The sequence below is a fragment of the Schistocerca nitens genome, chromosome 5, assembly GCF_023898315.1.
Source record: "Schistocerca nitens isolate TAMUIC-IGC-003100 chromosome 5, iqSchNite1.1, whole genome shotgun sequence".
NCBI lineage: Eukaryota > Metazoa > Arthropoda > Insecta > Orthoptera > Acrididae > Schistocerca > Schistocerca nitens.
This window is the reverse complement of record NC_064618.1, coordinates 865,061,864-865,078,217: the sequence shown is the minus strand read 5'-3', so window position 1 is coordinate 865,078,217 and position 16,354 is coordinate 865,061,864. Positions and strand designations below refer to the sequence as shown.

Genomic DNA, 16,354 nt, shown 5'->3' with positions numbered 1-16,354 from the left:
GTCCCTATATACAGCCGGATGATTTGTTTATGATATGAAGTGATGTACGCAAACCTTCTGTTAGTGAAATCCATTCCAAAATCTCTGCAGTAGTTCCTGCAATTAGCCTTCATATACAGATAGAAAAACATGGCAGCCAATTTTATTTTATAGATTGTGGTCAGTCTTTGCTGCCGTATGGTTTTATGGCAGCTGTTATTTTACTGCTCTTCCCACCTGATTGTAGCTGTGAGATGTTGCTCCAAATGCCAATTAAATATGGAAGAAATAACAGTATTTATATTACACACACATATCTTGCTACAGACAATAAATCATATACACAAACCTTCCTTGTGAATCAGTGTACACTGTGCAGGCTGAACATAAGATGATGTGATTACATTTTAGCAGGGGATTGGCATGAGGGGCTGTGTCAGATGGGGTGGCACAAAACAGGAGGAGAGGTTGAGGAGGTGTAGTTGGCGGCCCAGAAGGAGGTAGCCAGCTGAGAATGTGGTGGATAGAGGCAGTAGATACGTGGGGTAGGGGAGACTGTGGGATAGGGGGTGTGGGAGGAGTGGGTCAGCAGAGATTGAGGTCAGGAAGGTAAGGGAGTGTAGGATGTGTAACAATGATAACTCCTATCTACATAGTTCAGAAAAGCTTGAACTACACAGCTGGAAGTTATTCTTGCTCCTGTTATTCTCCTGGCCTCAATTAATAAACAGATTCATACATATTCATAAGTTATATTTTGCTCTGTTCAACCACTGTACATGGTAGTTGTAAGTTCGAGTCCATACTTACGGCAAGTCAGTTATGAGCTTGGAGAAAACAAATAAATTTAATTGTATGAAAATACTTGATACAAAGAGTCCAGAATAATGATAAAATATTTCATTTCTATGTTTTAGAAATTAGGAATTCCCACAGTGTTTGCAGTGAGCTTGATTTGGAGCTATGTTACAGGAAGCCATGCGTAAGATGACTGAAGAAGATAAGCAGAAGATTGCCCAACAGGTAGAATACTTCCGTAGTGAAAAACTGAAATTTGATCGTGAAGTTGCCAAGTGGGACGACACAGGAAATGATATTATTGTTCTGGCAAAACACATGTGCATGATTATGATGGAGATGACTGATTTCACACGGTAAGTAAAATAATTGGTTCTTTTAAATACGTAAAATATGCTTGTGCCTTTGTCCATGCAAATAGTTCATTCTCTAACTACATATTCTTTTATATTTCCCTCTGTTATATACATATTCTTTTAAATACATATAACAGGCTTGTGGATTTTTCCATGCAATTAGTTGATTCTCTGACTACATACACATTTAATGGTCTGTTACTATATTGTGGTTTAAAGGCAAGAAAATTTGCAACAATTCAAGTATGAAAATAATTTGTGTGCATATCGACAGTAAATATATAAAATGTAGAAGGTAGGTTATGCTGGACAGCTTTAGGATGTTTAAGAATTGCATTGTACGGTACACACATGCTACCTTATTTTTATTGAAGATAATTGAGTTTGCTCTGGAGTCAGACCACCTATCAAAAACCAATTCAGCTATGCCTTGTCCAGTTGCGTTGCCAAATACAGCTTACAGGATGTTCTATTATTGTTGAAGACAGATATGATATTGTGAGGCATACAATATGATTAAAAATTTGGCAGATTACCTGAAAACAAGAAGCATTTCTTCTTCGGCCTGAAATAAAAATACAGTAGTTTCCTCCATTCTTACTACACTTATAATCTACTTCTGCTGTTTGTATCCAAAGTTGTTGGAATTATTATTGTGTCTTGTATATTGAAATAATTTCTATCAAATGACACTATACATTCACCTCTGCTGCAACTTATTTATTTTTACTTTGAATAAAGGGCATTTTTAAGACAGTGCACATATTCAACAGTCTCGACTGTAAAAGTTTGATTCATACTCCTTTAATATCAGTATTCCAATGTGTATAGGCAGACACATTTATGTTGTGGGCTATTATGTATTCTCATTAAGATGATTTTCTTCATAATCCTGGCACTCCCCCTCCCCTCTCCCATAACCATTCGTTTCTTCTATTGATTGTGGCTCATCTTTTCACCTTTCAAGTTCTCCCTCTCTTTCCTATCTCTGCCTTTCCTCCCAAATTTGCAAATGACAGATGAACAGGCAATTACTTACATTCAAGAGGTATAGCTCCTAGTACAGGCATATATAAATAAAATTGATTAACAGCACCTCTTATTGGTGAAGTTGAAGGGAGGTAAAGGTCTTTGCTGCTTTCCTCCTCATACATGTTTATACCTCATAGCCTGTGCCCTGAATGAAACACACACACACACACACACACACACACACACACACACACACAAATGAAACACACACACACACACACACACACACACAATATTTAATGAGTGTGTTGCTTAGATCACATGTACCTGTTTTCCTTTGAGCACTTTTCTACTTCTTGCTGCAATGAACAGTTATAAATTAGGTCCTGTAATTGTGTAACTAAGTGCACATTGAGGAAGCATACACTTAATGAAGACCTTTGTTATGGGGTAAAGATCCACACATATTTTACCAGGAAACATGTAAATGTGGGCTGCCGTGTTCACAAATTGTTTTAATTATACAGTAGCCACAAAAATGTAATTAACACTTGAGCCACAGTGGTCTGTTTGCAGTACCTTGCAACCTATTGCCATGCTGTTCATTAGCTACCACTTCTATTATCTGAATACTGAGTTCTGCTTTTGATATATATGACAGCTCCTTGTAATTAAGATTGGCTCACACCAAGGATGCCTGTGATCTTATGGTATGCATAACTGCTTTGTGGCGCCGTAGGTTACTTGATCTCGCGACGTGATACATGTACGAAAGTATCTTCGCAAGTGGATTATAAGTGCACACAGTTTATAGCATCTATCAACTAGAATGTTCTCTGAATTTTGTACAATTTTAAGTTTCTTCACTCTGTAACCATCATGCCACTACTGATAGTTGCATCTATGACAAAACACACGAATACGGAAAGTAAACTAGTTTATAGTAACTTAAGACAGTTTTAGTAATGAAACACTGATGTAAATAAATAAATACCTGACTGATATTGTCAAAAATTTAAACCATTTTTGGAAATGCAATGCGTGGCATTAGTGAACCACATGTTTTTGCAGTAATCATGCCTCCTAGTACAAAAGCTCACACACAACCCCAAGAATCATCCTCCACACTCTCAAAAGTGACAACTCTCGATTCTGAGGTGGGTAGCAATACTACTTACAACCTAATCCGAATGTAGCAGTTTTGAAAATCTTTTTTTTTTTTTTTCCTCAAAAATTGTCATAATGTGCTGAAACCACCTTCAGTTCATTCTTCAGTTTCTCACTGTAGCATCAAACATTGTGTGACCTAATTTCATCTGATCCCATTGATGTCATGTAAACACAGTGAACTCCTCACTCCCAAGGTCATGAATTTCAAGATTATACACTTAACAATTTTCTGCCATAACAGGCCTAGTTTGCTGAAATGTCAGGACAAGTTAATATTTTTTCCAAGAAGAATTGTTTACGGAGAAATCTTATTCCTTGGAATTAAGGTACACGAAGCTGTAGAAGACTGTTGTGATGATAAACTTAAATGCGCTGTTTCATTCTTTGCATCTCTGAGTCTCTTGTGAGCATTTTTCGTTTGTGCCTTTCATTTCCATTTGCTTTTCAATCTTAAATGTATCACACATTTGTAAGGCCTTTTTTTAAATGAGGAAAGAAAGAATGAAGATAAAAAAACATTGTCTGTTGGCCCACTCCTTAACCCTTTTAACCATTTCACTGCTGTGGGCGTTATGCACGTCCCGCTACACAGTTTCCCAGGCAGTGTGGATGTGTATATGTGTGCCACTTAGGTTTCCCTACAGAGCTGTGGATGTGTAAATGCCTCCTGAGCTGCCGACCTCTCACTGCCGAGGACAAGTTATTCCATCTCGGTGAATAAAAAGTTTTGAGTATTTCTCATACAACACACACTGATGAGCCAAAACATTATGACCACCTGCTTAATAGGTTGTTTGTTTGTTTGTTCATATTTGGTACAAAATACATCACTGATTCTGCATATCAGGGATCCGACAGTTTGTTGGTAGGTTTATGAAGGCATTAGATGTCTTCGCACAGTTCATGTAAGTCGCATAAATAATGGGACTGCTGATTTGCATACACAGTGATGGTGCCTGATAGTGGTCCAGATGGGTTCAATAGGATTTACATTAGGCATATTTGGTCACTGAGACATCAACACAAGTTCACTATAATGCTCTTCAAAATACTGTAGCATGGTTGTGGCTCCAAGACACAGATAATTATACTGCTAAAAGATGACATCGTCTTCGATGAAGACATCTAATATGAAGGGATGCAGGTGATTTGTAGCTGTCAGTGTGTTTTCGATTACTACTACAGGTCCCATGCAAGTACAGGAGAATGTCTCCCATAGCATAATACTGCTCCTACCAGCCTTCACCTGTGTTGCTCTGAATGTTTTGACCCGCCATTCATCTCAGTGATTGTGTTTGTGGAGACAACCATTGACCTAGTGTACCAAAAATGTGATTCACTGGAAGAGCTGTACCGAGTGAGGTGGCACATGGTTAACACACTGGACTCACATTCAGGATGATGATGGTTCAAACCTATGTCTGGCCATTCTGATTTGGGTTTTCTGTGATTTCCCTAAATCTCTTCAGGTAAATGCTGGGATGGTTCCTGTGAAAGGGCCCAGCCGACTTCCTCCCACACCCTTCCCTAATCTGATGGGACCAGTGACCTCTCTGTTTGGTCCCCTACCCTGAATCAACTGACCAACCAACCAGAAGAGCCGGCACGTTTCCATTGATCGACGGTTGAATCCCGATGGCCCCATGCCCACTGCAATCGTAACTGACGAAGTCGCAGGGTCAATGTGTGAACACATTGGGGGTGGTCTACTGTGGAGCTCCATGTTCAATAATGTATGATGAACCTTGTGCTGCTCCAAAACACTTGTGTGTGCACCAGCATTGTGCCACAGGCACCTATCCTACTTTACAGAGCAGATAAGCCTCCAAATCCGATATTCTGTGAAGGGTTGTGTATGTCCAACCATTCAGTTCCTAGTGGCAATTTTGTTGCTGTTCTATCTCTTTCTTTAGATGCTGACGATAGTGGCATGTGAAGATTCGATTAGCTTCGCTGTTTTTGAGATACTCGTTCACAGACTCTGCATAATAATAATCTGCCTTTGTCAAAGTCACTTGTCTCAATGGATTTCACCATTTTCAACCCATATCTTCACCAGGGTGACCACCCATCTGTATTTAATCTGCTTACATACTTACATTACTGCATCATGTGTCCATAATGCCACCAGGCAGCATCCAACATCATGATGGGAGTGGTCTAATGTTTTGGCTTATCAGTGTACGTGCCTCATTATGTGCTACCATTTGCAAAAACCCTCATTTTGATGTCTTGAACCCATTGAGATGCGATTGTTATGACCACATAATTTGCAATGCACAAGGATGTGAATGGATGCATTGGGTGTGGCCGTCCTTTGGATATAAAACCGAATAACTTGAGATGGGAATGAGATATTCTTCTGCTCTAAGTTTTAAATGAAATTTTGATATCTTATCTACATTTCATTCACTGCAATGTAACAGCTAAAATCGACCGTGTGCAAAGTTTAACCAATGCATTTTTACCTCTGCTAACTATGGCATGTAACAAAAAGAAATTCAGTCCTTTATCAAGCAAAGACATCAGACTTGGTAATATAATGTAAAAGGATAGATAACAAAAATCTACTCACCAAGTGGTGGCAGGGGAACACACACACACACTCACACACACACACACACACGGATTTAACTTTTACAAGCCACTGGCTCAGAAAACTTGTAATAAAAGTTAAATCCTTTTGCATGTGTGTTCCCCTGCTGCTGCTGCATGTGCAAAAATCAAATTTTTTCATCTCATAGTTCTCAAAATATCGGATGATAAGTATTTCATATTGGCTGGAATGCCTTCTCTCAGCACAGACACCAGCATTTGGGAAGTAGTACAGCCATAGCAAAAGCCACCTCAGCACTGAATGCAAAGAGCATGTCTGTAGCAGAGAAAGGCTTAATAGGCTCCCAGAGAAAAATATTATTTCCAATTTTTGGCTACCAGGTGCATATCTAGTGCTGTGTATGGATTAGGAACAGAATGTGGGCAGAAAAGGTCACACAAGTGAGAAAGGCATAATGTTGATTTTATTATTAACCACCACTTACACTGTTTGTTCAGTATGACTGTCAGAGATGCCATACAGTGCCAGATTTGCACATGGTGGCCAAAATTGGAACTATATTTCTTTCAGCATAAATTGGTTCTACATTAACTTGTTAGCATACTTACTAAGTTTAGCTGCAATGTGATAATTACAGCCCACATTGAATGTTTGTGAGTAGCTGCACTTTAATTATAACCATCTGTGCAAATATGTAACAACTTTCAGAATAGAACTTTTCCTGTTTGTACTTGTTGTCTCTCTCCTCCCCCCCAGTTTAAATGCCTCCCTCCCTTCCTCCATCCCAACAGCATTGGAAGTGAGTTCTGACTGCCAAATTTTAAATCAACAATTTTTTGTAATGCACTTATGCATCTACATACGTACTCCGCAAGCCACCATAGTGAAGGATACCACATACCACTACTATTCATTTCCTTCCTGTTCTACTTGCAAATAAAGTGAGGGGTATAATGATTGTCTGGATGCTTCTGTACGAACCCTAATTTCTCTTATCTTCATGGTCCTTTGGTGAAATATACATTGGTGGCAGTAGAATTGTTTTGCAGTTGCCCTCAAATGCTGGTTCTTTAATTTTCCCGTGTAGTACCTTGTGAAAAGAATGCTGTTTTCCTTCCTGGGATTCCCATTTGAGTTCATGGAGCACCTCCATAATACTTGCGTACTGATCGAACGTACAGGTAATAAATCTAGCAGCAAGCCTTTAATCTGATTTGGTGGGGATCCTTAATGCTCGAGCAGTACTTGACAATGTGTCATGGTAGTGTTATATATGTCATCTCCTTTATAGATGAACTACACTTTCCCCAAATTCTCCCATTAAAAGGAAATTAGCCATTTGTCTTCCGTACTGTCAACCTGATGTGCTTGTTCCATTTCATATTTGCTTTGCAACATCATGCCCAGATATTTAATTGATGTGACTATGTCAAGCAGTAACAACTGATGCTGTGTTCAAATTTTATAGGATTGTTTTCTTATTCATCTGCATTAACTTACTTTTTTACATTAGAGCAAGCTGTTATTCATCTCCCAGCTAAAAGTTCTGTGTTAAGTCATTGTGTATCCTCCTACAGTCACTCAATGCCAACACCTTTCTGTACACCACAGTGTCATCAGTGAACAGCCGCAAATTGCTGTTCACCCTGTCTGCCAGATCATTTACCTATATAGAGAATAAGAGCAGTTGTGTCACGCTTCCCGCGGGCTTTCCTGACTGTGGCCTTGTTTCTGATGAACACTTGCTGTCAGGTACAGTGTACGGGGTACTATTACTTAAGAAGTCTTCAAGCCACTCACATATCTGGACACCTAGTCCATATGCACAGACATTCATCAACAGTCTGCAGTTTCAGAAGCTGTCGGTTATTTGAGTTGATAGAAGAAAAGTTCAACGAATTAATTAAATAAGGTAGATGAGGAAATAAGGTAACATGAAAGGGGAAAAGAATGATTTAAGAGAGCAGAAAGCTGAAAAGATACTGACAGTTGTGAGTTCTTTGATATTTATGTCTTTTCAAAATATTTATATAAATTTCAAGCACTCATAACATGATGCACTCAGAATGATGGCTATTGGGTTTGCTATACCAGTTTTGTTGTATCTTGCTGCAACTATTTCTTTTCTTATTCTGCAGTGGTCGGGGACCATTGAAAACAACAATGGACGTTATAAATGCTGCAAAGAAAATTTCTGAAGCTGGAACAAAACTGGACAAACTTACTAGACAGATAGCTGACCAGTGCCCTGAATCATCAACAAAGAAAGATCTGTTGGCTTACTTACAGAGGATTGCTCTATATTGTCACCAGATGAACATTACATCTAAAGTGAAGGCTGATGTTCAGAATATTAGTGGAGAGCTTATAGTTTCTGGCGTAAGTATATTATATTGTGTGTGACATCATGCAGATTGTTTCTGTTTTCATTGTTTCTGTGTTTACAGTTACCACATTTTGTTTCAGAATTGACTTTATGTTTCATTGTAAGTTGTTCACCAGTGGTAGATGAGCTGGTACTAGAGAAATGTAGTTAGCAGTAGCAATAAAACATGTAGTTAAGAACTGAGATAATGTCTTAGGAGAGTTTAGTGCAAAAATAAAAACTGGAAATAAATAAAAATAAGTGTGCTGTAAAGTCATTCAGAGTTATATTGTTCCAGTACATGAGTGAATTTGGATGAGTACTTTGTTCTACGTAGAGCCAAACGGATGACTCCATGCAAGTATCTTAACATTCATATTGTGACAACAACTTCAGCAATATGAAATCAGTCAATTGGTATCATTAACCAAAAGTATTAAATGTGATATGGCTTTGAAATTTGTTGGTAGGTAAGGAAAGGGGTGGTGTAAGCCCATTAGTTTATGTTATACGTTTGTACAGATTCATGAAGAGGATACTTTCGTTTTAACTGTTGCCTGACCTCTGTTCACGTGAGACATGTAGAAGTTTTTTGCTTTTCTTCTTCTTTCTAATACATAGTTAATGAAACTATGCAAGAAACAGATCAGTTATGTTAGGAATATGAAGGTTTTAACAGTATCCTTCCTATCTGATCGGAGGTTGAAAATTGATATATCGAATTTCATAAAGCCAATGAACATATGACAAAAATTCAATGAAACAATACCGCTTTGTATATTTTTGAAAGTTATCATCCTACTTTCAAATTAAGCAATTATCTCCATTTCGTATCAAATCATCCCATTTTATAAAGTAACAAGGTATTCTTCACACTGAAAGTAAGGGATTTATAACAGACTAGCTGTGACCCTGGGCTGTGTTTTCATATCAGTAGTTTTTTTATGATGAATGATGGTGAGTAAGCAAGCTAGTAATTTATAAATAACTGTGTCTATAATGTGTATGTGTATAAATATATGTAGTGCCAGTATATAGGCACGTTATGAGTGTTTTTATTATTTTGCTGTGTGCCGAAGCTTAGTTAGAAAACACTGAAAACTACACAAATTTTTATTTCTTACCAATTACTTACTGCATGCTCCTAACACAGTTCCATAAACAATGTTTTGGTTCTTGCGAGGACTTAAGGATTTTGTGGGTTGGACACACATAAGCACACCTATATAGAGTTACCCATTAGAAAAACAAAGTTTTTCTAAACGCACACTAGCAACTTTGAGTGTTAGCCCTTGCACGTTATTCACAGTCATTCCAAAAGCAAATTTTAGTGAGAATTGTAATCTTTTAAATTGAAAAGGTGAGTCTGTTGGTATAATAGGGATTCATGAAATTGGAATACTTTCCCCTGTAACTGTACCACTAACTAACTAACCCTAACAAAATTTTGACCCATTACACAATCTGGTCACATCAAGATTTCTCATTAGGAGGACTTGAACACCAACCTTTGACCTCAGTTAATGAAAAGGCACTCCGAACAATTCCAAAGAGAGGATGTGAGGTGATTCGCCCAGTGTGCATATTATTATCAACAGACAGATATTCTACAATATCTCTTTCTATTTATGACATAATTTTTCCATTTATCAATCCTACAAATTCATTACACAGTGCCAAAATTGCCCTTTCTCACAACTACTCATTATTTCCCATATTTGCTTGCAGTTCAGGGTAAACTTTGCTTACCAGCTCTTTTATAGTGTTCGGTTAAGCATAGCTTGTAGTGCTCCCCCCCCCCCCCCCCCCAATCTGCTCCAATAGTTGACAATGCAGCATGCATAGCGTCACTGCCAAGCGGTGCGTGCGGAGGGACGTGGGCAGGAGCACTCATCTATGCCCTGTGCTATTGATGTAGCCATGTGTTATGTAGTGGGTACATTATACAACAAGTTTAATAATTTTTTAACATGGTTTGTGTTCACTGATGTAATAAAAGAAAATAGATCTTGTATTCTGTACTTCATCCTCTTAGGAATCAACATTTTTTTCTCCTCAGCCTTCAAGCTATCTCCATACCAGATTTCATCAAAGTCTGTTCAGAAGTGTAATTGTGAAGATGTAGCAGATGGAGTTACTTTCGCCTTTGTAATATTAGTGTGGATGTCTGTGTGTGTAAGTGGGATGGATGAATTATCATTGCTTCTGTGCAAATTTTCCATAAAAATGTGTTCCTGTTTTTCTTCAGTTGGACAGCGCTACATCACTTATCCAAGCAGCAAAGAACTTGATGAATGCTGTAGTCCTCACCGTTAAAGCTTCATATGTCGCATCGACAAAATATCCAAGACAGGGCACTGTTGCGGTAAGTTACAATAATTTTATCATCCAGTTATATGTTACCACAAATAATGGAGACAAACTAGCACTTTGGAGTTACCATGTTGCCTTCTAAATATGTTTAGTACAAATAAATACCCAAAAGAATTATTTTATAGCATTCATTGTAGAAAGTAACTATAATGGGCTTAATATAGAATTATATGTATTTTTTATATTCTCATTGTACCAGGTTATGCTATTCTTCAAATCGTGCACTTCATACTGCCTTTTAAATACAAGATCATGGTGAAATACTGAATGCCAGATAAAAACAGATTATGTTTGTTATTATCCAAAAACCCACATATTTTTTGATGCAGTCCACTTCTAAATAAATTCGCTTTGTGTGATAATATGTTTCAGGTGAGTAGGTTCCATTTCTGAAAGAGAAGTCTGTATAATATGTGCACACACTTGCCTTGTTTCACAAAGCGCCTATCATCTAGCGCACATTAGTCTATTGATTATTAATATGACTTTGAAACGCATCCCTGTCAGTTTTTGAACACATTCTAAGTTGATTTCTGAATGAATCGTAAGTTGATTTGTGAATCCGTGCATAGTGTACATGATGTGTCTGTCAGGGGAATCCTCGTCACATGTAGAAACAAACTTTCCCACAGACAAAAGGGGCTATACGAGCTGAGTATAGTAAGGCTGAATGGATGAATGCCAACCACTGTTTGATTGTGTGGTTGATTGGTTTTGTGAATGATGAGCATTGTTATACAGTGAAACCTCTATATAACGTTTTTCAAGGGACCACAAATTCTGAACACTGTATAGAGGAAAACACTATAAAGAGGAAGGCTTCCAAATAATAATTATCGGGCATTACTGAAGATCGGGATACCAATAATAAGCTTTGACAAATGGTGCCATAGATGACATTTTAAATTTTCACAACACTGTAATATGATGTTCATTGCAAATTATCAATGTAACAAATGATTAGTTTTTTGTGATTAAAACATGGAGCCCATTAGGTGGATGGGTGAAAGGAAATGGATCAGTTTGTACTGTAAAAAAGTTATAACAGATTCTTAAGATATGACATCATCATTGTCCAAAGCTGACAGGTGGTATCCCGTTCTTCAGTTGACTCAATTGTAGAATATGAGCCAAATTTTGTTTATGATATACTGAACATACTACATAAAAACACAGTAAATGGTAAAGATAAAAAAAAAAGAATTAGTTACAAAAAATTACTTTAATAATTAAATTATGAAATGGAACTTAAATTTGCACAAACTCTAGGAACCTATGCAACCTGAAAATCACATACCTACGATTTTTAAAATATTCAAGCACGCATGTTTGTTTTCTATTTCTCCTAGACACTGTGGCAATCTTTTCTTGTTCCCAATGATCAAGTTGAACTACTGTTCTGTCCTCAAGTCTATGGGTCATCATATATCTCCTAAATGTTTCAAAGCCTTCAGCTGCCTTAGTATATGAGGGCACAGGGTCATCTTCCTTGTCACTGTCACTTTCACTATACTATTATTCTCCAAGCTTCTATCTGCAGTCAGCTCCTCAATACTTTGTACTCCTGTGGTTGCCACGTTGTAATCCACAGCCCCAAAGCCCTCAAAAGTGACAGAATCACTGCCTATTAATTCCTAAAACTCTTGCAAATCACTTGCAACATCTTCCACAGGAGCTGCCATCTGATTCTGACAGAATCCCACATTTTTTAAACAGTTTTCAATAGTCTCAGCACTGACTCCCCTCCACGAGTACATAATTAAATTCATTGCCTGTAAAATACTTTCACATTTCTCAGAAAGATACATCTGGTGGATGTGCCGCACATCTGTCCACAAACAGCAGCACTTTTCTTGCAGCACTCCCCATTTTGGCATCAAATTCTCCGAGAAACTGAAATGGCGCCAAAAAGATTGTAAGCGGAATGTGCGTCACGTATCACATGACCGGGTTCTGCCGCTGACAAATGAAACACTCTGAGTGCGGGATTTCCGAGCCGGTGCCAACTGTGAATCCACAGAACAGAAAGCGATGCGTCTAGATCCAGTCACTTAAATGTTATAAAGAGGTAAATAATTGACCGGGGTTCCAAAAATATGAGTGTTACATGGAGGAAATTGTAATATAGAGGAAACGCAGTAAAGAGGAAAATTTAACATTGTTTATATGGGCTTTTAGTCGGGACCGAGAAAAACGGACGTAACATAGAGGAAAACGTTATATGGAGGAATGTTATAAAGAGGTTTCACTGTAATTACTAGCGAAATCCATAGATTCAGACTACCGGAGTGGAAATAAATGAATAACAGGTAAGAAAGATTACGTATTAAAATGGCTCTGAGCACTATGGGACTTAGCATCTGAGGTCATCAGTCCCCTAGAACTTAGAACTACTTAAACCTAATTAACCTAAGAACATCACAAACATCCATGCCCGAGGCAGGATTTGAACCTGCGACCGTAGCGGTCACGCGGTTCCAGACTGAAGCGCCTAGAACCGCTCGGCCACTGCGGCCGGCGATTACGTACTACCTTCTCGGCGTATCCAAGAAAATGAAATTTTGACAGAACATTTTTGTTCAGATCGCTATAATAGTAAGGGCCAGTTGTACAGTCCCTGGCTAGCAGCCGCTGTAAGTTCTATTCCAGGAAGTAGCACGGAAAACGCATTGTACGAACACGTAACAACTCCTAACTGGAGAACAATTGCGGGATAACTAAACTGGTGATTCTGCAGAGTTAGTGATTTAACCGGCAAATAAGCTTTGACATTGACAGGAATACTTACAGAATTAGTGATAACAAGCCTCTTTGTTAGAACGAGGAAGGAGAAGAAATGGAGACATCACACAAATTGTGGAACAATATGACAATTCTAAGTTTGCATACAAATTATGTACTACTACTTTTCGATCTCATACTTGAGAAACTGGAGCGTATGAATGAAGTGTGAAACTATTTCCTAAATTAAAGCTTTTTGCTTATAGTAGGTACTTTGTGAATTATATTCTGTCGTTAAAAAATGACCATTTGTGCCAAAACAGTCTCATTTATTTGGTGTGTGTTACAATTGTTGCAGTATTAGAAAGGCCTATTTTGTTTTTATCTAGCAGAGAGTGACAGAATAGACGTAATCAGATCGAGAAACCACACCAGTCTTGGGTCCTATTTGTATTAACAGCTTTTTCAGTATTAGACGACATTTCGATTTTTCATGTAGCAAAACGTTTAACGAACTTTGATGAGGTAACAGATTCTTTTGCAGAAAGGAAAGCACGCCATGTAAAGCTGTAGCAAGATTAGAGAGAGAGAAATTCTAGGAGCTAAGGATTGAAGAAATGTGTATTGTCTTGCTTGTCTCATGTCTTTACTGGTTTTATGTATCCTATATTTAATTTTATGTCACACAAAGCAGCAAGTTGTAAGCTGATAGGGAATAATGGGTGCAAATATTCTGAAGAGATCATTTTTTTTTTAATTAAAAAAAAAAAAAAGGAACAGGATGTCAAACCGGGCGACTGTAAGCAGGAGAGGCACCACAGGACATTTTAATTTCCACTGTCCTGAATATGGTTTGATGGCATCCATTACAAAATATACATGTTTTGATTCCACAGAGCGAAATACAGTGACGACGTGCGATAGGAGAATGCTGTATGAAGAGGTGTGGCACTACACTTTGGCACACTTACGACCAAATAACATGTCTTACATTTCCTCGAACACATATATTTTATGCATTAGACATCTTCAGAAAGATGCGCACTACAAAATTAATATATTTTTGAAAATTCAATTTTATTTTTCTAGTTTTTGACATCCTATCTCAAATGCTCGAGGCTGTGGCGGGGTATTGCCCCGGTTTGGAAATATTGTAGATACGGGGCTGATGGGCAGAGCAGTCTGAGTTATAGTGGGGAAGTGGGTAGTCTTCCACGTGACCCATGTTTACATTTTAGTGATTTTGCTGTTTCCTCTTCGTTCACTGCTCTCAAGTCAAATGAAAACAAAACAGATTTCTGTGGCCAGGGGCTATCAAGCAAATTAAAATACATTCGCATAATTACGGAAGGCTAAAATGTGTTGTTACTTGCAGATTTGATTTTATTTCCACTTTTCTGACAGTCAAGCATTAATTGCCTTGCAGAACAATGACGTAATTTTTGTCGGTTTTCTAAAGAAATTTTCCTTTATTAATCTTTTACGCTGAGGTAGACAATATATTTGAAATTAAGTGTTTAATTCCACACACTGTTCGCTGCATTTAAAGTGCACGTTTTCAACTTCCAGCACGTATGGTATTACGCCATAATAAAAAACCAAACATGAGATATCGTAGTACTGATACTCCAAGAAAATTTACATCCCGAAAACTACATTGAAAAGCTTAATATCAGGTCGTGGCCTACTTCACTGGGAATCTGGACATACGAATGTGAACTTTAAATATGCACTTTAAATGTGTACATTTTAGTATGGGTCACGAAATTCTGATACTCTTGGAGTATCCTCTGATGTCTTGTTTCTTTTATGACATAATGTAAGATCTTTTAATGTTTCACACATACGAACATAAGGGCTCCCTACGACATCGTAGCTGCGCAAGCGCGGTGACACCTGTCATCTGGTGCTCTCTGGCAACTGCAGAAACGGACCTATTTCTAATAGGTCGCGGGAAGATATTCCTAATCGTGGCTTGAAAAGCGTTGCTATCAAAGTAAATTTCCTTTTATGCAAGTTGAACTGTTTGCGAGAATGTACGATGAATTTCTTAAATCACAGAGCGTTTGACTCTCATTTAAAAATCAACTCTTTGATGACGAGCCATTTAGATGAATTTCTAGCCCAGAAGATCAGACATTTATGTCGTTATTAAAAATTTTACTGACACATTTGTGTGATATATCTTACATTGTAATATGCGCATAAAAGAACAACATTATATGTGAAAGCTTAGCTTCTCTTGCAGTGTATTAATCTTATAGACCAATATTATATGTGAAAGCTCTTTGTGTTTCGTATAGCAACACTGTGTATATTAATTTAAACCTTTAGCTTTTTCTGTTTTCGCGCTATTTAACAGTGATGTTGCAAAAGTGCGTAGCAGTCTCGATTTCAATGCTTCGGAAAGTAACATGCAGTGTTTGGTGGAATTTGAATTTATACTTTAGTAATACGAAAATATGCAGCGTACATGTTGCTGCTCATCAAAGATCTTTCCAAAACGTGTTTTTTTCCCTGTGTTTCGTTTTCTAAAGCGCCGGGAAATTCTACGCCCGTGTATAAAATCATAACCATTCAAAGGACAGATAAATTATACAGTTCCAAGAGAAAATATACTGTCAGTTAACAGGGAAAAAGTAGGCTTTCACCCGGGAGAAAGTGTATTTTTATCCGGGAAATCTGGGAATTTTTTTTTTCATTGTCCGCGTAGCACCATGTTTATCTTGGCCTGTAGTATGATTTCTTTGATTTCCTTTGTTTTGTCTCTTTCGTTTTGTATATCTTCTGTCATAATTTGTAATCCCTTCATATCTTCCTCATTATCCATAATCCATCTAAAACTGCTCTTAATATTCAGTAGTTTATCTATTATTCTGCTGATGATGGTGGTGATGATGATTCTGTTTTCTGATGATCTGACTAGATGTGCAAAGAACAAGTCATTTTTTCCAGATTGTGCTCATTGCCAGTTCCAATTCCTTCTCTGTTTCAAGTGGATACAGTACCTATTTTCTAGGGAATTTTTGTTTGTGTGTGCTCTGAATCTTCTTCTTTTTATCT

The 16,354-nt window shown here is 37.7% G+C and overlaps 1 protein-coding gene across 2 annotated transcripts in view; it reads left to right on the top strand.

Moving 5' to 3' along the window:
• LOC126259354 (catenin alpha) overlaps positions 1-16,354 on the top strand; it is a 154,549-nt gene that overhangs the window by 127,409 nt on the left and 10,786 nt on the right. For both annotated transcript variants that reach the window (XM_049956080.1, XM_049956081.1), the window contains 3 exons: positions 952-1,133; positions 7,971-8,211; positions 10,446-10,562. In XM_049956080.1, coding sequence (XP_049812037.1) covers positions 952-1,133; positions 7,971-8,211; positions 10,446-10,562 — 540 coding nt within the window. The remainder of the gene's footprint in view (positions 1-951; positions 1,134-7,970; positions 8,212-10,445; positions 10,563-16,354) is intronic.